Source organism: Pezoporus flaviventris, unplaced genomic scaffold (genome assembly GCF_033815535.1).
Source record: "Pezoporus flaviventris isolate CSIRO_AGI_PZ_B2104156 unplaced genomic scaffold, CSIRO_AGI_Pfla_v1 ptg000013l, whole genome shotgun sequence".
NCBI classification, from domain to species: domain Eukaryota; kingdom Metazoa; phylum Chordata; class Aves; order Psittaciformes; family Psittacidae; genus Pezoporus; species Pezoporus flaviventris.
The window spans coordinates 35,825,463-35,847,920 of NW_026892561.1; the positions used below are offsets into that span (position 1 = coordinate 35,825,463).

At 38.0% G+C, this 22,458-nt stretch overlaps 1 protein-coding gene across 1 annotated transcript in view; it reads right to left on the reverse strand.

The window, feature by feature from the left end:
* The window catches only part of RNF13 (ring finger protein 13), a 39,526-nt gene that overhangs the window by 5,590 nt on the left and 11,478 nt on the right, over nucleotides 1–22,458 (reverse strand). Inside the window, exons 4-8 of the mRNA XM_061452796.1 lie at nucleotides 20,910–21,035; nucleotides 16,645–16,732; nucleotides 13,294–13,384; nucleotides 11,739–11,844; nucleotides 7,631–7,724 (exon numbers count right to left, since the gene is read on the reverse strand). Coding sequence (XP_061308780.1) covers nucleotides 7,631–7,724; nucleotides 11,739–11,844; nucleotides 13,294–13,384; nucleotides 16,645–16,732; nucleotides 20,910–21,035 — 505 coding nt within the window. The remainder of the gene's footprint in view (nucleotides 1–7,630; nucleotides 7,725–11,738; nucleotides 11,845–13,293; nucleotides 13,385–16,644; nucleotides 16,733–20,909; nucleotides 21,036–22,458) is intronic.

Sequence of the window (22,458 nt, forward strand, 5' to 3'; positions counted from 1 at the left end):
AACTTCATTGCTGCACATCACTCCAAGGCTTGACATTGGAAACGTCAGATTTAAATGCATAAGACTGACACGTGCTAGGGCTAGAGTTAATAGCCAAAAGAATGTCTTCACATACTTAGTTCACCTTTCAACATACACATATCACCCACAGTAACCTGTGACACACCAGAGTTTAGCACAAATTTACAGATTTTTTTAATACCGAATCCTATATTACTTCCCAAAGCACTTTCCAGATTACATACACGAGACTGACATTGCAGTTCACACTCCAGGCTTGTTCAAAGAAATTTGTGCGATACACAATAGCCAAGTTGTCAAAGTGCTGTTTTGGGGAAAAAGTAGAAATAATGGAGCAGACTTCAGTAGTGCATAGCTATAGCAGGCCCACACTTGGGTCATGAGCTTACTCTACGTTATCAGGAAGGACTGCAGTTGAAGGAAACCGGCAGATTTTGCATTACTTGGAAGAGATGTCCTTTCAACACAAAAGCCTGTGATGAAACTGCATGGCAGGAGAGAATTTCCAGAAATTCAGCTCTAAATTCATGTTGATACCATCCTGCTAAATCTAATGCTTTTCTACAGATGGCAAAATTAACTAATTAGGTATTTAGAGTCAGTTTTCATAATGCAACTCAGCATGGCTCTGTATCTGTTTAGTACAAGTAAGGAGACCAAGTATATCAGAGTAGGAAAACTAAGAGCTCTACGTCAGCATCAAAGGAGCTGAGCTTTCCAAGAAAGCTGCGGAAAGCTAACAGAAGTAACACTAAAGGCACAGAAGATGAATAGCCATTGTCAGCTCAAATTTCAAGTATTACATGAAAAATCAGTTTTCAGGGAAAGAGGATCAGCAAAATTAAATTGTTCAGCGACAGATGAGGAAAGATGTACTATTTTTCTGCTCATGTGTTCATAATAAGATCATTAATAAAGCAAAAAAGTTAAATTCAAAACTTAAAGTTCTAAAAAGCTACTTGACCAGGATTTTTCATTAACTGTGTAGCAATATATTTCACTGAGAAAAATAAACTTTCTTTGCAAATGTAAAAAACTCAAATAAAACCCAACATAAAAATACTAATTCCAAAATGCAGGACACTGTCAGTCAAATGCAGCATAACAGTTTTTCCAGTTTAATCTGTAAACAATCTTTAACTCACATCAGTCTTGCTCATGTTTAAATACTTCTCATAATAAGAATTAAAAACACATACCAAAGAATTAGAGTAGTAGCCTAATAGTATTCATATATCCACACAGAAATAACTGTACCCTTAGCTTTTAAATAAGGACATGCCTTATACTCCACATTATCAGACCAAGGGAAGCACTCCTCTGCTTCAATTCAGGATTTCTGCAAGCTTTCTTTTGCAGACAATTTTAATGAAAGTGAGCTTCCTTGGGTTGCCCAGGGAAGTTGTGAATGCTCTATTCCTGGCGGTGTTCAAGGTCAGGTTGGACAGAATCTCGGGTGACGTGGTTTAGTTTGAGGTGTCCCTGCCCATGGCGGGGGGTGGGAACTAGATGATCTTAAGGTCCTTTCCAACCCTAGCCATTCTATGATTCTAAGAACTGAGCCAGCTCATTAACAATAAGGCTGTTTTTATTTATCTGAGTTTGTGTTTAGCTGCATTGGTACCAGGTGCTTCTGTAGATTTAAAAATTTTCAGTATAAAACATGTTCTGTCCTGGGCTTTTCTAAAGGTGCTGTCAATTTAAAAAAAAAATACAGACAATACATGGTGTTGTTCATCTGGAATTTGTCTTCTATAGGGTGGAAGACATGGAATAGGATCTTATGCAGGATCACGACTGTCACATGTTGCTGTTGTGCCAAAATTATTATTTTTTTCTTCCCCACAAAGATTTCGATCATTCAAAAGTACTACAAACAAAATTGACATCTATTAAAGACGAAAGCAGGAAAAACCATAAAGCATGTGAAGGGCTCTCCATTGTGGTACTAGGTCTATATTTGGAAGGCAGTAAGGGAGGCCTAGTTGCACACAACTGTTTTCTTGCCTCACTCATAAGGCTTGCTCTTGTATTCCTTGTACAACCTCAACTCCCCTAATAAGCAAAGGAATGCAAAATGAGCCCTCTCATTTTACCAAATTACTGGATACACTTGACTGTTTCTGTTTTATGATTGCCATGACAGAATTTATACTGAATCTGTATTTTGCCTGTGCCTAATACTTCCACTTTAAAACAGAACAAAAACTTATAACTTTCATATATCCAAAGGTATAAAACCAACAAAACATTTCAAACAGTACTCAATTATATAGCAGATACAAAACCAAGGCACGTAAGATGTCCTTAAAAGGCAACTTCTTCACATTTTTAAAAGGATTTCTTTATTTGTGGGTGTTAAGATAGATGCCAAGAACTATTCACACCTATGTAATAACAGACTGATCTCTCATGCAGTAAGGTCTTGTGTTACCTAATGCTTGGCTTCTCACTAAATCACACTACATAAACCAGCCAGTGGCATGGGTACAATTAACAAAGACACAGCAAATTACTTAAATTACAGGTTTGCTAAAGCTAGTGGTTTGACAGGCAAGAAAGTATGGAAGCAAGACTGCAAAGATAAGTGAAGGAGCACATCTGTAACGTGCTTCACTATTGGCAAAGGTAAATTACGGAGATTAGTACATATGCAGTAATTACACTGCTTTAATTAAAAACATTTTTAAACTAGAAATAAAAGGAATTAATGCAAAAAAAAATTGTATTGAGAGAGCATTGTAACATTAAGTATTCAGCTTCCACTAGAGCACTGCAAAGTAGTAAACATGCCAACTCTCAGTTTATAAGGATACGAAAGAAAGTGGATGGAGGTTTTTTTATCTTAGCATGCAAAACATCAGAGTATATGTTGCAACTCAGGACCTCCTAGTTCATAGGTCTATTTTCCAAATATCAGAAATCCATTATTAAAACTGAATTCTCATCTGTTTCCCCAAAGATAAATTCCAAGGGCTTCCGTGGTAGCACAGAAGCTGTAAAATGTGGTTCATGTTACTTTTGTTAATATATAGTATTCAACATGCAGAGCAGATGACCACAACTGGAAAACAACACTGCGAAAATCTGGCATTTCAAAATAAGCACAGTGGACACGAGAATCAGTTTTCCTGATAGTTCCTATACAACAGGAGAAGATAAAGGGAAAGCAGGAGAGAAAACAAACAAACAAAAACCACTTCATGGGCAGGTAGGAAAAGTCAGAGTGATTAAGTAGAGCCCATTACTGCCAGACCTAGATCACTGACATACGAGTTTTTGTCTAATGTAACACAGTGAAGTACTTCAGCTATAACTTTTACAAGAAAATTGCTTCCTCTTTTGCTATGACATTCCTTCTCTCTGTTGTTCCTAGTAGTCAAACCACGTTTATGGGTCATTTATAATCAGCACATTATCATAATGTTCAATCCAGAAATGAATGTTAAACATCAGTCAGTACTGTCACTGGTATCAGCTCACAGAAAATGAAAATTAAAAAAAAAAAACACATTCAAATAATACTTGTCTTTTTATCCCCCCCCCCCCAGTCATTCAACATGTATGAGAAATACCAGAAAAATGATAGCACATTGCTCTTGAGTAGGCTTCTCTCTCCAAGACATCCCCACGCAAATGAACATCAGCACATTCAGAAAAAAATGACACAATGGTAAAGCATCACATCCATTTCTGGGCCATGTAAATACAGATAAACTTTCTAGTAATGCTGATCCTTCATGACAACATGCCCCTCGAAGAACAGATTTAATTTCTAAAAGGAACGATTTGCAGACAACTTTTTCTGAAATACCCATTCCTGTACTTTAGAAGCTGACTCAGAATCACAAAAAATTGGGAAAAAGTGTGGAAACTGCTACAAGTTACCCAGAAGGTCAGATCACTTCTTGGGTCAGGCTGGGTATTTGCCGGTGGGTGGTGAGCGGTTGCATTCTCACCCCTTGTTATTTCCCTTATCATTATTATTATTGGTGGTAGCAGTAGTGGTTTTGTGTTATACCTTAGTTACTGGACTGTTCTTATCTCAACCTGTGGGAGTCAACCGGTGGGAGTTACATTCTTTCGATTCTCCTCCCCATCCCTCTGGGAGCAGGTCAGAGGTGGGAAGGTGGGGGAGTGAGCAAACAGCTGCATGGTTCTGAGTTACCAGCTGGGCTTAAACCACAACAGTATCTTACTTAAATGAACTGTGTATGAAAAGTCTTTAGTATTATCTTCTACCCACTTGGCACATAAAAGTAAAGTATTTTCAGAAAGAAAGAATTAGCCATCCACATATACGTGCACTTGTGAACAATGAAAAACGCAAGAACAAAACCACCAAGACCAGCAGACCTTATGACTTGTTTTCTCTATTAGACATTAAGTGTACCGTGCATTTAAGCAGAAGGGTCAGTAATGATCAGTTATACTCCCATTTGCAGGGGAAAAAAAAATAATTTAGGAATACACAGTAAATGGCAGAACTGCACTTACTCTGGAGCAGATTTTTAGAAAGCCTTGAGATGCCTCTATTCCCCACTATTCTCAATCATGTATTATCAGTCTGCATATAAAGATAAGTACATAAAAATTCAATACATAAAAATATGTATTTACTCAAAATGAAATGTACTCTTACAGCTTATTATTTGCTCCATATATTGGGGCTTTATTCATGTGTGTATGAAGCATTTCAAAGCTGATTGCTAAAGTAAAACTCTTTTTTCACCTAACAGCTCCATTTTTAGAAGTCTTGTGGCTGTAGCAACTCCCAAATTCTGGATTCTTTATCACATATCTAACCACTCGCAATCTTAAGTTTTTGACACTCGATGTAGAAAAAAATTGCTCTGCTCATTTTTAATTTCTTAATCATATGCCCACACATTTGTTCCTTTTGCAGCATTCCATCTTCACTAAATTTACAATATTTTCTTTTCTATGGGAGTGAGAGGTTACACTGGAATTTCATTGACGCTAAAATCTACAAATCTTTTTAGTCTTTGCTAGATTCCACATTAAGCTAATGTGGAAATAACATTATGCATTTCTAAAAAACAAATTCTACCGTAACTACCAATTCACATCTAAGCTGTAATTCTTCTGAATATTCAGATATGTCAAAGATCAAATTACAGGCACATTAAATGGACGTCTTTTTTTGCTGTGTTCACTTTGTTATAAAGTCATTCATACAAAAGATATAAACCTCCACTGACTTTTGCATGACCCAACTGTAATCCATTTGTAAGGAACCACAACACAACAATCCAAAAAAATCCACCAGCCTGGAAAATAGAGAGTACATTGCATTCTGTGGAATTATCCAAAGGCAAGGCTTCTTGATTCAGACTTTGCAAAGATAGTCAATGCCACATCTTTCTGTTTCTGCATCTGCTACTCATTACAGAAATACTAAGCGTCTGATCTAAAGCCTATTGAAATCAGTAAAAAAATTTCCATGTGTTATGGTGGTATTTGACTTAAATCAGAGATTATTCATGTATTTTCTGTGTTAACAACTCCAGTTATGTCAGGGTGCAATCCCCCATACAGAACAAGCATCTTCATTACATCATCATTTGCCTGTCAACCCATAAAATTCTAGACAACCACTACAGTGAACTTTCCCTTAAAAACCTTTTACAGCGAAACCATTTCGGATGCAGTTCATGATACAAAAAACAAGGCAAAAACCAAGAAATAGTATCTACGGTGTCTTGGCTTCAGTAGTTGACTAACATTTCAATACTAATGGATTTTTAAGAATACACTGGAGACAAAAAGAAAATCCAGCATTCCTGAAAACAGGATTATAGTCCACAGGAGTTAGTTTCACCTATCTTTCCAAAACAAAAGGTTAAGATCGTTTGGATGTAACATCAAGAGATCTGAAGTAAATGGACTGTGCAATAATGTCCTGAGAAAGCATGTGTTTCACAAAGAAACATGAAGGGATGCATTTTCATTATAATCACTAAAGACAATATACTGTAAGTACTAGGTCAAATTCTGTCCTTTTAGTAAAAGGACTTAAAGTAATGTAAAAGATTAATTTCACAGCAGTAGAACCAAACTGATCATTTGCTTAAAGAAACTGAAATCCTAGTTGAACAAATAAGCTTTTGTTCTGTTTTTCATAAGCCACTGAATGCAGAGGCTACCTAGAGATTTACAGCCAGATTGCTTTCCAGTGACTGACAGAGCTCCAAACAACTCATATGGTGTAAGTCAGCAAAAGCAAAGAGGAAGGAGAGTAAGGAAATGAGCAATAAGATAGGTTCATATACTGGCTACTTAGTCATGTAATTCTTGAGATTTTCAGTTGATTGTATGCATCTATAGTAAGACATTAACTGACCTTCTTGAAGTAACTTTTTTCTTATGAATTTCAAGATAAGGTAGAACATAATTTACTGCTTATTTTTATTCTAATTTGATGTCACAAGGACTCAAGAAGAGGAAACACAATTAAGGTTAGCTTTACTGGCTTATGATAATTTTTCAGGGCTAATTTTAAATCCATAGCATTGTCGCAAGGTTCAGTCAACCCTGCAGAAGAAAACACTTTACTTTTTCTTTTCCTTTGAGGCTGACTAACATTCCACAAACACGGTATTGCTCAAATTGAACATCTGCTTTGCACAGCGAGAGCGACGTCATGAATAATACAAGTTGGCTTTATCAGGGGCAAAGAACAGTAAGCCATTCTATCCTTGAATCCAGGCATATCCCCTAACATGGTCTTTGTGCCTCAGAAAATATACTCTTTCTTGACATGTGTTATGTGGTAATTGTTTCAAGTAAGTACTTTTCCCACCTTTTCCTCTCATGCCTTGCAATAGCTTCTATGAATGAACAATGATGGTAAAATGACAGCACATGTAAAAACCCCAAAATTAAGTTGCAGATTTTTTTTTCTACTTCTAAGGAATAGACTACAACAGAGAAAGAATTACAGCAGCTTTTTTATTTCACTGAATAAAGTAACAGCTTTGTTTCTCACCTTGTCATTAGATATTGCATAAAAATGAATCACTACAAAGAATCACAGCAGCAAGTATTTTGGCATTAAATTTAAATCTCTCTTGCCCTGACAGAAGTATGGTGATTGAATGAAAAGACCACTCCTCTGGAAAATCAGATAAATTATACCCACAAGATAGTTTTGGTTTACAGTCTCTACTATGTCAGGCAACTTATGTACTACTGTCTCAGTTTCCAGACAATCACAGAGCTGGGCACAGTCCTTCAGGGGGGAGTTCTAAATAATGCATCAGTGACTGACTGCTGTGGTCACTGTTAATGACAGCACAACAAGGAATTTTTGTGGAAATTCTGGACCAATTCTGTGGTATATTAACCAACATTTTAATTTTCAGCCGGAGTCTGCATGTGGTATCAGTTGTACTTCAGTTACAGAAATGTTAAAACTCTTCTACTTCAGTCAGAACAGGGTCAAGTATTTCATGTGCTTTCACTCCAAATGCTATTTCAAGCATACTCAAAATTATCTCCAAAAATACAAATCCTCCTCAATTTAGAGTGTTCTTTGGTGTTAAAAACAATGGGGTCTAATTAGTTAGACAAAGAATGATTCACTTGCCTTTCTTAAATTTATGTACAGGAATTTTCTTAAGCTGATCCTTCCTAAGCCGATTCCTTCTTGCTCTGTGTCTGTCTTGCACAAATTTTGTTATCTGGAAACAGACATAAGACAAAACAAAAAGTTAAAACAGTAAAAGAACCATAAAACTATTTTGATTTATGAGTCTACACAGTAAGTTAGTCAAAAGGGAATCCTGGCTCTAACTGAATCACCACTTCCCTAGCCTGAACTCAAGGATGAAGCCAAACAAGCCTAAAGGAAGTTTCCAATGACCATGACACTTGAAGCTGAAAATACACAAGCTGGTGGGTTTTTTGGCGGTTGTTTTTTTTTTTTTTTTAGGAAAGGAAACAGGAAAAAAAAAAGTCTATACTATATAAAATAATGGCCATTGCGGCAATCCTCTATCAAAGCCACATATAATGGGGTGGCACATTTCAACACAAAACACAATTCATTGAGTGGTTTTGATCATAGTTTTGGATTATTACAGCTCTCTCAGGGTATCACTCCCACATTCATCAGAACTGTTTTCAAAGTATCTAGGTGTAGTTTAGGAATCATTAAAGGGGTTACTTCCAGCCTTTGCTGCCATCTTCAACTATAACAAAGACACCGTTTCCATTTTCTTAATAATCCCTAATGCTATTTCTGTTCAGTTTCTAATTCTAGCATCTCTGATACAACATTCTTTTTTCCAATACAGTGACAGACAAGCAAAGGGCCTTAATCAAAGTATACACATTAACAAGTCATTTGAAACCTGCAGAAGTGCTCTACACCTACCTACACTGTGGGTAAGGTAAAAAACATGAGAATATTAATATTATAAACTGCATTAACATCTCTCACTTCAGGAATCCCTGAAAGGTACTGGTATACTTTGTAACAGATTATTTCTTAAAAAAGCACAAGTGTATGTATATTATGCACAAATACTATTAGGAACATTTGAAACTGTAATTGGTTTGGCCAAAATAAAGTTTACTTATTCTTTTGCATCACACCTGTCTTTACTTTTTAAGCATCTCTGGATCTAAATTGTTTGTTCAGACTCTTTTCTTACCCCATATGTATGCATAAACTGCAGTTTTACTTCTGTAATTCAGGTATTTAGTAACTATGGAAGAGCCTCAGATTAATTTCTTAGTTAAAAACAAGATTTCCTGAAATAAGCAGGACCAAAACCAAAAATGAATAAGGACGAAATTCAACCCAATTGTAGTATCATTACCTTATGTGCACTCAACTCCTGTGTCCAACCCAAATCATTCTGTGATTTAATTGCTTCTGATAAGAGAACGCACCTATGCCCTACAGTCAAAAGACTTTACAAATTTGTTTACCTCACTCCTGTAACATTTGTAATCACGCTCTGGATGCAGAAAACTGATGTTTTCATAGCGAGGGACTGCAATTCTAAGGAGACATGGCCTTCCACTGGGATTAGCACTGTGTTATGTAGCTCTAGTTCCCTGCTAAAGCAACTGGTGCAAATTAGTCTGTAACTTAGTTCATTTACTTACCTGTAGCTAACAGGACTGAAGTCCAGCACTAACTTAAATAAAAACAAAGCAGCTAAACTGGTGAAAATCTCTGAAGTGAAATATGAAGAAATATTCTCAGAGTAAAAACCATCTCTTATTTCTGAATTTCCACAGTGGTGGTCATGATAAAAGTCAAACTCACGCTCCTCGTAACAGTATTGTTATGTCAGTAATGTCAACAGTGCATGTCTCCCCTCCTTCATTAATTTTATCTTCAATGGTAACATTCCAAATTGCTGTTTAAAAAAAGAGCCCCCCTAACTATTCTTATTACCTTCATTCCCTTATCAGTACCCTTCCAAAAAATGACAGACCAGTGCTTCGCACCGTATTTCGATAAGGTGCAAAGCAAGTACTTCTGATTTTCAAGATGATACTACAGTCCCTTTCACAGCATTCTACATTCCATTTATTAGATTACTAGTATTTTGTTTCAATTTTCAACTTAGGTGTACTTTAAGCAGATTATTAGTGACGCTCAAGTTAGAATACTGATAGTCTTGGAACAGATGTTCAGAGAACATTATCCCTGGTAATGGCTCTCTGTTAGACATACCATCTCTACTCACATCAAAATGCTGACCATCAGGATACAATACGGCTGTACTTTCACCCAATTAACTGAGACAAAGTCCTCCAACCAAGGTTATCACCAGGTCAGACAAAGCATTGGTGAATTTTTACATCACCTCTAGCTAACCACTTCTGCTTTGTTTTCAGAGAGCTGTTGCAATTCCGATTATGCCAAATATGCCCAAGACTGTCAATGAAATACGTAATTTGCAGTGAAAAAAAACCACTAACAAAGAAATATTTTAATAAAATGCTATAGAACAGTTGATGCATTACTTGATTTTCATCTCAAAGTAAAATAATAAATTGGTGTCGTGGTTTAAACCCAGTCAGGCAACTCGTTCACTCACTTCCCCCCCTCTTCTTGCCCTCCCCCTACTCTCAGAGGGACAGAGAAGAGAGTCAAAAAGAATACAACTCCCACAGGTTGAGATAAGAACAGTTTAGTAACTAAGGTATAACACAAATCACTACTGCTACCTCCAGTGATAATAATGATAAAGGAAATAACAAGGGAAGAGAATAAAACACCTCAGCACCAGCCAACCGATAACTCACCCCCCCCCCCCCAGCCCGACCAAGCACCGACCCATACCTCCTCCAACCCCGCAGTCTCCCAGCCCTTCCGGCTCACTCTCAGTTACATCCTGGGCATGACGCGCTGTGGTATGGAATACCTCTTTGGCTAGCTTGGGTCAGGTGTCCTTTCTCTGCTTCCTCCTGGCTTTCCCTCCTCCCTAGCAGAGCATGAAGCTCACAAAGTCCTTGGCCAAACCAAAACATCATTGTTATCAGCTCTGTTCCTGAGCCGAAGTCAAAACACTGCACTGCACCAGCTACCAAGAAGGAGAAAAATGACTGCTACTGCTGAACCCAGGACAATTGGTCAGAGACCAGCACAGATTCCAAGAAGTGGGATGCCAAGTATTCTGAAATAATGAAGTTTAAATAGCATAGCTATGTACAGGAGACACATATCTAGCTGAGAACCTCTATAGGTAACATATATGCTGTTAGTCATATGCTGTATGCTGTAACATGTTCCAAGCTTGCTGATCCATTACTACACCTGCAGTAACAAACTGCAAAGTGGAACAAGGGACTAAAGTTTATTATGCAGTACAAGTTTGTTAAAGTTGGACATAGTCTCAGCTTATGAGAGCACAAGGACAGGCCATTATTGGATAAAAAACAAAGGGCAGCATTGAGGATAGTTCTTTTTTAGGCAGTTATATGCCAAGTAGAACATCCTAATGGATCCCTTAAAGATACCCCTTTGCCAAAATTCTTTTGGCAAAATTCAGTTTATTTTACTGACAAAATAGAGGATTACAAGTACAGGTATGTATAGTACACAGAGATTTGACTGTTACAGGATGGTTAGGGTAGGAAAGGACCTTAAGATTATCTCCCACTAGACCAGTTTGCTCAAGGCTCTGTCCAACCTGGCCTTGAAGACTGCCAGGGATGGAGCACTTACCACTTCTTTTGGCAACCTGTTCCAGTGCCTCATCACCCTCACAGTAAAGCACTTCCTCCTTATATCCAATCTAAACTTCCCCTGTTTAAGTTTTAACCCATTACCCCTTGTCCTGTCACCGCAGCCCCTAATGAAGAGTCCCTCCCCAGCATCCTTCAGATACTGGAAGGCTGCTATGAGGTCTCCACACAGCCTTCTCTTCTGCAGGCTGAACAGCCCTAGCTTCTTCAGCCTGTCTTTATATGGGAGGCGCTCAAACCCCCTTATGGCCCTCCTCTGGACTTGCTCCAACAGCTCCATGTCCTTCTTATGTTGGGGCCACCAGAACTGTACACAGAACTGCACACAGAACTGCAAGTAGGGTCTCATAAAGGCAAAGTAGAGGGGCAGGATAACCTCCTTCGACCTTTACTTTCTTTTACTGTATCCCTTCATGTAAATTTAGCAAATAACAGGTTTTTATGATCATTTGAAAGAAAAAATGTTATTAGAAGAAGAAACTTACCATAAATATGACGATGAGAATAAGACAAATCCCTACTATTATTAAGAAAGGGATTAAGTAGTACTCCAAAGGAAGACTGAACTCTGGGATTAACACAACATGGCCACTGTGGGGAGAAAAAGGTAACACTTTCTAAATAAGTTAGAATTTAATAATGAATTAAAGAATAAGTACAATGAAAAAAAAAAACAACCTACTGAAATAAAGCATTATCACTAGGCACACTAAAGGAATACCTACCTATGCACAACATAGAAAATTCAGCTGATAGCCACGTAATGTAAAGACAACAACAAATGAAAGGATAAAACAATGTTTCTTTGAACATTTTTGGGAGTCAAAACTACTTACTGACTTCAATCATAAATACATCTAAAGCAACCAGGAAAACAATCTCATAGCTGCTTTAATAGCAGAATGAGAGAAACATAACATAGAATCATAGAATACTTAAGGCTGGAAAGGATTTTAAGATCATCTAGTTCCAACCCCCCTGCCATGGGCAGGGACACCATACATTAAACATGACTATATAAACTCTGTCAAAACGTACTGTAAAATCACTCATATTTACTAAAGTTTTCTGGGTTATACGGAAGGTTTAGTTTCAAATCATGAAGCATAGTAAGGCGCACCCTCTGTCCTCTGAGGAGTCAGTAAAATACAGTACAGTAACCAAACATCTTCCTAGGCAACCTGGTACGGATGCTGGCAACTGGATATCTGAATAGCAGTATGTACTGATACTTGAGGAAGTAAAATGCCATTATTATTCTGTTGGAACAGTCAGAAACACCTGAGAAAGTACAATGTGTAAAAGTGTTACCAGTTCTATAACCACTACTCTTGTGGAACCACACTTTATTTATCAAGGCATCTACTTGAGAACAATGACACAATCTAGTTCAGATTTACTCAGTGAAAGGACAGGCAAACCTACAGAAGCAAGACTGTTAGACTAATGACAAAACACACCTCCTTTTCCATCCTATTCAAGATACATTTTTCAACCATCTTGTTCTCGCAATGCTTTTCAAGTTTTAAACTTAAAAGCAGAACAGAAGCAGTGCAAACCTAATCATGCATGCTGTTAGAATCATTTTAAATGATTCCTGCAGATTTACCTAGAATAGGAAGTTATCTGTGATTTGTTCTAGAGCTATTAATAAAGGATGATTCCCTGCCCCCCGCCAAAGACCAGCATCTGACTTCAATGAGAACTGAAACACATTGTAAAAATAATACACCCTTAGATCTGAAATAGACATACTCTCACAAGCATTTCTGTGATTCCTAGATCATTAGCTAAACTCATGCTTAATGCTATATGAAAATAGAGGAGCAGCATTTCCTAAATAGATGGTAACTTTCCTGCAGGAAATAAATCTACATTGATTTTTTAAATCTTTTCTGCCCATTGCTTTCAGGCACACAGTTTTACCTGGAATATCTATAGCCTCTGTCATCAAAGCATCCTATTTTAAACCCATAAATGTTAAAAAAGAGGCAATGACTTAATGCAAGGAATAACACAGCTGCATATGAGATAACTTACCCCTTTTCATAAGTAAATTCTTCTTTAAGAGAATTAGCTGACGTCTCACCAATAAAGACAGAAGGAATGTCAATCTTCTTTAAAACCTCAACTGTATTTAAAAAAGGTAGGAATAAAACTTATTATGCAGACACTATGGGCATTCTTAAGACATAAGACTTTTTAATATTATGAGACTATTACAACATAAAGACATTTTAACATAATGACATATAGACTGATATAAGTATCTTTACATCACTTAAGAATTGATAGTATTTTTCTGACAAAATATCTTGGTATTTTATTGCAGGTACAGAAATCAAAGTTCTTAGTGGAACATTTAAAGGGAAATACAGCCAAAATATTTTTACAAAAGAAGAACCTTCAGAGTAAGCTTAACCAGATTATCACTCTTATTCAGAGACTTCGTCAGTCACGCATCTCCACTGATTTCCAAAATTTCTGGAAACTCAGGATTTTGTTATCTGTTACTGTAAATTTTAATTAATCTTTCTTCCCTTCTTTTCATCCTGTTTATAAGGGAACATACTGGAAACAGCTTTGGATAGAAAAGATCAAAAAGAAGGAAAAACAGAATGAATAAATCCCAGATTTTTATTTCAGTCTCAAGACACTGAGTGCAACTTTCTCCTCCCCCTTCACTGCTTAATAGTGAAGGTAATAAGAAGCTCAAAAGATGCAGCACAAATGAAAAACACTGAAAGATAAATCCCATATTGTAGAAAACCTCCTCAGCTTCACTTTATATTGATTTGCACCTCTGACTTATGCTCGACATTTTAAGTGTCAAAGTATCTTGAGTTTAGTTAATAGCAAAGCATTCAGGTTTCCCAAAGCAAAAGCATATATGGCTTAGTGTCACCTCACACCACCCAAGTCTGCATTTGTTGCGAATGTGTTCTACATTTTGATTTCTCAGCGAAACCTGAAAATAACAGTCACATGGGTTGAGAATTCATCAAAACCACTTTCATGTAGCTTTCCGGGCTACCTAGCTGCCATTTAGTTTGCTGAAAGTTCACTTCCTAGTTTACTCAATGGTGTTCCCACTTGGAAGGACTTTTTTTTCTCATTTATGTTCTTGTTCCATATTGAGCATGCTCAAAAACTAAACAAAATAAAGAAATGCCACAATGAAAGTCATTACAGCACTACAGACAAAAACCATACACCATAAAACAAAAGTTTTGACTAGATTATAAACTGTTCTAACACATTGACTCCATATAAGATTAAAATTGGAACAACTAGCATCATAATCAGAAAATAGTGAACTGGTCTCTAACGAGTCTTTTCCAACTGAAAAACTGAAAATATGTAATATGCATCATATGAAATTAGAATCCCTTTGTCCAAGGGAACAGAAAATGTGCACAACAGTGCAAACACAAAACTACTGAACTACTATCAAATACTAAAAAGCTGTATTTTAAAGTTTGATTTCCTTCCAATACAGTAGTTTAATTTTATTATATTTCTACTTAAGACCATATCCACTATTTTCCATATCAGTTATACAGTCTATCTCAAATTTAACCATTTATCCCAGAACAGCTGAACTAAAATTTCAAGGAAAACCAAAAGAAACGCTTGGAGAACATACAAACTTAGTGCCACAAATAATACACAAGTAGATATATACTTTCTTATACAAGCATCTCCCGTTTTAAAATATTAAAAGGAGGATTTCTGGTTGGGTGAATTTTTCCTGGGGTGTTTTTTGTTTGTTTTTGGTGGTTGTCGTGGTTTAAACCCAGTCAGGTAACTCGTTCACTCACTCCCCCCCTTCTTTCCCTCCCACTACTCCTGGAGGGACAGAGAGGAGAATGCAACTCCCACAGGTTGAGATAAGAACAGTTTAGTAACTAAGGTATAACACAAATCACTACTGCTACCACCAATAATAATAATGATAAAGGAAATAACAAGGGAAGAGAATACAACACCTCACCACCAGCCAACCGATAACTCGCTCCCCCCCAGCATGACCAAGCTCTGACCGATACCTCCTCCAACCCCGCAGTGCACCAGCCCTTCCAGCTAACTCCCAGTTACATCCTGGGCATGATGTGCTGTGGTATGGAATACCTCTTTGGTCAGTTTGGGTCAGGTGTCCTGTCTCTGCTTCCTCCCGGCTTCCCCTCCTCCCTGGCAGAGCATGAGCCTCACAAAGTCCTTGGCCAAACCAAAACATCATTGTTATCAGCTCTGTTCCCAGGCCGAAAGTCAAAACACTGCACTGCACCAGCTACCAAGGACGAGAAAAATGACTGCTACTGCTGAACCCAGGACATTATCCACCCCTTATTCCATACCATTCACGTCATGCTCAGATCCCACATTTTCAATATACCATCACTCTTATCTAAGTGCATGGACCAGTCCCTATAAAGCTGCTGAATCCATCTGGTCCATGATGTCAGGCTCCATCTCTTGTAACAGTCTTCCAGAGCAGGAGAGACTGTGTGCAGTGCTCATACTTGTGAATAACCTGGGCAATAGTGTCCATTGCTAGTCCACCCCTCAATCTTGAGTCCATCTCTATGTTGCATCTCTGCTCTGATGGCCTGAAGTGCCATGGGCCCACCAGGCTCAAAATAATTCACTGTCCCCTTCAGCAGCTTCTGCAGCCGGACGGCCAGGTACAAGTCCACAGCCACATCCGTCCCACCCTGCTGCTGGAGCCCACCTGTATTACAACTCATTGCCATAAAGTACAGTAAAACAAGAACCTTAGCCCAAGCCCCACACTTGATAAACACTAACACAGCAAATACCGGCTCTAAGTAAGTTACAACATTCTGAAACTGTGAGATCAACAAGAACTCTGAGAGCCAATAAATCAGCACTGTGACTAGTAACTATTAATCCGGTCAGATCTGTTGTTATCTCAACCCCTCGTGCCCCACACTGGGCGCCAAAAAAGAACTGTCGTTATCTCAACCCCTCCTCCCTGGCAGAGCATGAACCTCACAAAGTCCTTGGCCAAACCAAAATATCATTGTTATCAGCTCTGTTCCCGAGCTGAAAGTCAAAACACTGCACTGCACCAGCTACCAAGGAGGAGAAAAATGACTGCTACTGCTGAACCCAGGATGGTGGTGTTTGTGGTTTTGTTGCTGGGTTTTTTTGTTGCGTTGTTTGTTGGGGTGGTTTGAGAAGGTTCATTTGTAGTCTGTTTTGGGTTTTTTTGGTTGTTTGTTTTCGGGGGGGGGTTGTTGTTGTTTTTTGGTGTTGTGTTTTTTTTTAGTGTGAGTTCATCATAATGCTTTATACTGATTTTAATACTGTACACTAGTGGGTGAAATGATTTTCAAACAGGAGAGAAGAAGTGATACCTGTACTTACTGTCGTTGGATCCCATGCTTATGAGGTCATCAGAATCAACATTGTGAACTATAGCTGCCTTGTATCCAGCTTTCTGTGCATTTAAAACCTGTAAGCCACACAAAGTACATATTACAAAAAGCACTGCTTCAAAACACAGCAACCTGTCTGTCCTCTCTAAGACAAGGTACACTTTCAACAAGTTATAAATACTAGCACGTTGCAAAATAAAAATGTCATTATTTTATATTCCTGTAATTATACTACTTTTCCAGAAAAACAATTTAACACTGTCTGCAGACAGACATTTTTTACATATATTAAAAACAGAACTTAAAACTTTCTATGGATAGATAAAAATAATATTTAATCATAACTGAAAATAAAGGCACTAACTTTGGTAAACTAGAAATTACCATTTCATAGCTTAAGAAATCACATGGGTAGTATCTTTTCTGTGCCTTTAAAAATGTGAAATAACTAATTTGACAGCCCAGGTATCAGTAGCTTTCTCATGGAAAAGTATAAAATTACAAATATGGATACAAAACTATAAAAGCATTGTGTACTAGCTACATTTATGATATATACTGGCTTTTTGTGAATATAGACAAAGCCTAAAGGCCATGTAAATGGCAGTTGCTGCAGTGACTATTACTAACATAAGCATAACCAAGTTACAACTATTCATCTTAGATACTGCTTTAATGCATCCACAGCAGCATTGAAACTCATAGCAAAATGCAAAAAGCACTAGAAAACCTTGAGAAAACTTTAAGGTTTCATCCTGTATTCAACTCCTGTTTAAAACTACATTAATAAGCTTGGCAACAGCTGGGTAGACTTGCTCTGAACTAAGCTAGCATGGGGCACTGAGATGCATGCATTTACTGAAGGACACTGTAATGCAAATATTTATGTAACAGGTAAACAAAGAATCATTAAGAACAACAGAACAGAAGATCACAGCTTTAAATGCCTTTGAAACTGGAAAACAGTTGCAGTATTTGGATATTATGGCACCAAATACCACCTCCTTACAAATATACACACAAATCTTGGTCCTACAAGAAGTCACCCCCACCTCTCTTCTACAGCAGACTATCATCACCAGATCTGGAAAACCGAGGGGAAACCTGGGTGTTCTTTTTCAAGACCTCTACCCTCAGGAGAGGGGAAAATACATGTGTACGTATACACACACACACTCCCAATTTCTCAAGAGACAAACAATGAGGAACATGAGTTGTAAAGCTGGAAAGCTTCCACTGATTATACTGAAAAAAAAAGAGGTTCTCTAGGTGAAGTATGATATATGAAGCCTTCTTGCCTGCTGCACAATAGCAAAAACAGGCAAAAAAAAAAAAAAAAACACCCAAAAAAAGGCATAAGAATTTTAAATGAAACAGTCAAGAGCAAGACAAAAAAAGGATTAAAAACTTTGAATATCTATATATCTTCACCGGTGACACAGAATGGCAGTAATGGAGTCATCATGGACAATTTACAAGTCACCAAGCATTGAAACTGAAGAAACACAAAAGTTTGAGTGTTCTGAGCTTTAAAGATCCCTGGTTATCACAGGTTCTTAATCTTCATAGCCACATAAATGTGCTATGGTAATTAGTGATAGTTTCTATGTAGCATTCATTTTCTTGTTTGCTTGGTTTATTTCTTTGACATCATGTCCCGAATAAGTATTTATTAACCGTCCATTATACAACGAAATATTATCCTTCAGGACAGATTGTAAATAATTTGTATTACTTAAGGAAGTGTTCCACTTCCCTGCACACTTCTGCTAGTTCCTTATAACACAGACCCTTTGCTTAATTACTGGATTATAAAATTAGGGCGTTTCTGTAAAATCACACATAAATGTGCTTTCGAGCTATCAGTGACACAGGGTTAGTCGAATAAAGGACAGCAGTGACACAATCACAGCCAGGCACCTTTCACACAAGCTACCACAGGCTTAATCACCCCATCCAGCCGCAAAAAGCAGTAGCAACTGCCTGTTCAATCACATTGTGAAGCTCACCCTTGCCACTCAGGACCCCAAAGACAAGAGCATTAATTGTGCACCAAAAATGAAGCACTAACCCATTTTTCAGATACACCTAAGCAGGATGAAATACCTTCAGGAAGTGACTTCTTACTGCATAGTAACCTTTCACTATAAGTAAATTAGTCAACTCTTTACTCAACAGTTACATGAGTGCCAGCAATTCACATTCTCTCCCTCTATTCCTAACAGCTGTATTCCAAACAGCAAAACAGTATTGCTGGAAAATGCAGACACCTTGGGAGTCTGCAAGGGGAGACGGTTTTTGGCATAGTATATATTTTTACACAATAAAAATCAAGAAATAACTATGCACCTATATTTGTAGCTTTCGATGTCAAACAAAAGAAGAGACAGGGCTTTCTAATAAACATCCTGTCAGTCAAGTAGCTGACATGTAATATAACTCACATCTCTATGCACATACCACTTCATGGCAGAAACTTTAGGGCAAAATGCTGTACTATGCATAAAATTATGTAACGCAATGTTGCAATAGCATTAACAACACAAGAGCGAATTCACTTGCCAGTGAGTACATAGATACCCAATGCATAAAATTATGTAACGCAATGTTGCAATAGCATTAACAACACAAGAGCGAATTCACTTGCCAGTGAGTACATAGATACCCATGCCTGCCTTGGAACTTCTCATCCACCTTCCACCATACTCTTTGTTTAATGAAGTGTGGGAATCCTCTTTTCCATGGATACAACATGAAATACAAAACATAATAAAAAATTTCTACACACCAAGCTAGTGTGACTTAATCCTTGAGGGACTGACCACGGAAATCCCTCAACAGTAATGTACAAATCTTCCATTTTCTGCAACGAATGCTCATTGTGTGGCAAATCAAGGTGTGTAAAATTAAAGTACAAGAATCTACATTTACTAAGTTGATAGCTATGTGGAAAAGCAATTCTGTATGTCTTCCCCCTGCTTGACTCTTGTCTGTAGCCTACCTTTCCAAAGCTTCTCTATCTCAGAATTCTGTAGCCGGCAAGAGAGATGTGATTTTTGTGGTTTAGCACCACAGTAAAAAATGCTGAAGGCTCAGTCACAGTGCTAGCTTCTTCAGCAAAACAAGTAATTTTCAGCGAGTATTCCTGATTAAAAGTCTGTTCCAGACTTCCAGAGGTCGAAAAATTCCAGAGACCCCTTCCAGAGGTCGAAAAATTCTGACCTCTTCCTTTAACCATGTCTTCAGCAGTAAAACTGCAAGGGGACTGGAACTGTATGATCTTTAAAGTCCCTAACAACCCTAGCCATTCTCTGATTCTACAAATCTAATACTGTTCCATCAATTTAGAAGCAGCAATCAGATAGGCAAGGAGGATATGAAAATGACAATTAGTCATCTGCCCTTCCTTTTCTCACTAAGCCATTTACACACAGTGACAGGATTCATAGTACAAAATATATGACATTTCCCAGTTTGATGTGAAGGTAGATTACGTGAGCAGTGGCATCTACAGTCTGGATAGAATTCACATGTTTAAACACCATACCACATAACTGACCATACCACATAGCAACAGACAGGGCTGGATCTCCTTTTAGTGCAAGGAAGTCAATGCAAATTAAAGAGCACTGCTTTCCTTAGGATATCCTCAGCTGCCCCTGTATGAGGGCCATTTTCAAGAAAACCATATATTCTAGCCAAGCACAAATAATTCTGATTTTGTATTTAAAAAAGAAATTAACAGAGAATACTCCAGCTGTAGGTCAAAATTTTTATAAATACTTTGTAACATAACACCTACATGTTATAAACATTTAAAAACATTTCCATCCTGCCATTAGTGCCCATTTCTACCCAACGGTGCACTGTCTCCTCTCCCCATCAGCCAGCTATGACACTACCATTGTTTACATGGTCTCAGTGTGTGCCAAAAGATGATGTGAGCCACAAGAAGCTCTGCTGTGATCCCTTGCAGCAAAGATTCTAACTGGCAAGAAAAGCTGATACTGCTACCGAATACTTTTTATTCTAAAACTGCAGCATCTGCCATCCTTATTTCCCAAGTAACCTGGCCTCCAAACACTTAAACTAAATCATGTTACAATACTGCTTTATATGCCTGTATACAAAATTTTCCCTTCGGTTCAAATCAGCATCTATCCTGATGTTACCTACAGGTATTTTTCTGAAGCACCAGTAAATTCTTTAAGCCCCTGAAACAGAGAGGGGGAAAAAATATTAGAAGAATCTTACCTTGATATCAAAGTTGCACTCAAGCCTTCGAATTAACACAATAAAAGCACTGGACGAATTGTCTCTCAGTGGAGGTGGGGCTATAGGCTCACATGCATTCTCTGGTTTTGAATTTATTAGAAATCCCTAGAAAACACGAACAGAAACAGGTGCTTCATTTCTCTTTGCCTTAACAAAGGAGTTGGCAGACAAGTTGGTCAATGAGAAAATGAACATGAGCCAGCTTCAGTGTGCACTCGCAGCCCAGAAAGCCAACCATATCCTGGGCTGCATTAAAAGGAGCGTGACCAGCAGGTCGAAGAAGGTGATCCTGCCCTTCTACTCTGCTCTCATAAGACCTCACCTGGAGTATTGTGTGCGGTTCTGGTGTCCTCAACATAGGAAGGACATGGAACTGTTGGAACAAGTCCAAAGGAGGGCCGCAAGGATGATCAGGGGACTGGAGCACCTCCCGTATGAAGATATTGGGGAGGGACTATTCATTAGCAACTGTAGTGACAGGACAAGGGGTAACAGGTTAAAACTTAAACAGAGGAAGTTGAGATTGGATATAAGGAAGAAGTTCTTTCCTGTTAGGGTGGTGAGGCACTGGAACAGGTTGCCCAGGGGAGTTGTGAATGCTCCATCCCTGGCGGTGTTCAAGGCCAGGTTGAACAGAGCCTTGGGTGACATGGCTTAGTGTGAGGTGTCCCTGCCCATGGGAGGCGGGTTGAAACTAGATTATCTTAAGGTCCTTTCCAACCCTAACTATTCTATGATTCTAAGTACTTTTTCATACAACAGCTGAACAGATTCTTATTATCAATTCAGTCCTACATCATAGCAAGAGTTCTGCTACATTCCTATTTACTGTAATTCATCAGAATCTTCATGTCTATAAAGAATTAGACAGAAAATACAGTTTTCCCAGTTACATCATCTGAAGTTCATAACTCAGACTTTGCAGCATAATTCAGCGGATAAAGAGGACTGCCCCTCCTACATCAATATTGTGGAATTGTAACCTAAGACATATGGATACCAAACAAGAGAACTGAAGTATAACAGCCTGAGAAGCACTAACACCTATTTCACTTGGCAATTAAAGGGGAAAATGGAAGAAGGTTATGTGTGTGAAATCAACACTGAACTAGCATACAGAATAGCTGTTTACTATTCTAAGCAAAGACTATAGGTCCTCAAATCTGATATAGTTGAAAGATCCACAGATGTAGGAAGTTTTGGAAATACCAGTCTTGAAGCAGTCTTTGGATTGTCTCTATGTGACTGAGTTAGTACTCCACTACTGAAAATGGTCTGAGTAGAAAATTTCCTAACCTCATGCTTTAACATTAACTGGAAAATATGCTCACCCAAATACTGAACACACTGGCACTAGTCCCTCTCCACAATGGCATGACTTCAGGGTTGACTACTACTCTAAACTGTCTTCCCTACTACAATGCATGCTCTGTAAACACCGCTGATACGGAAGTTTCCTTTAAGCAAATGCCAAAAAGAGTGGCACACACGCTTCACAAAACTATCCATTCTAGCTGTAAAGAAAGCA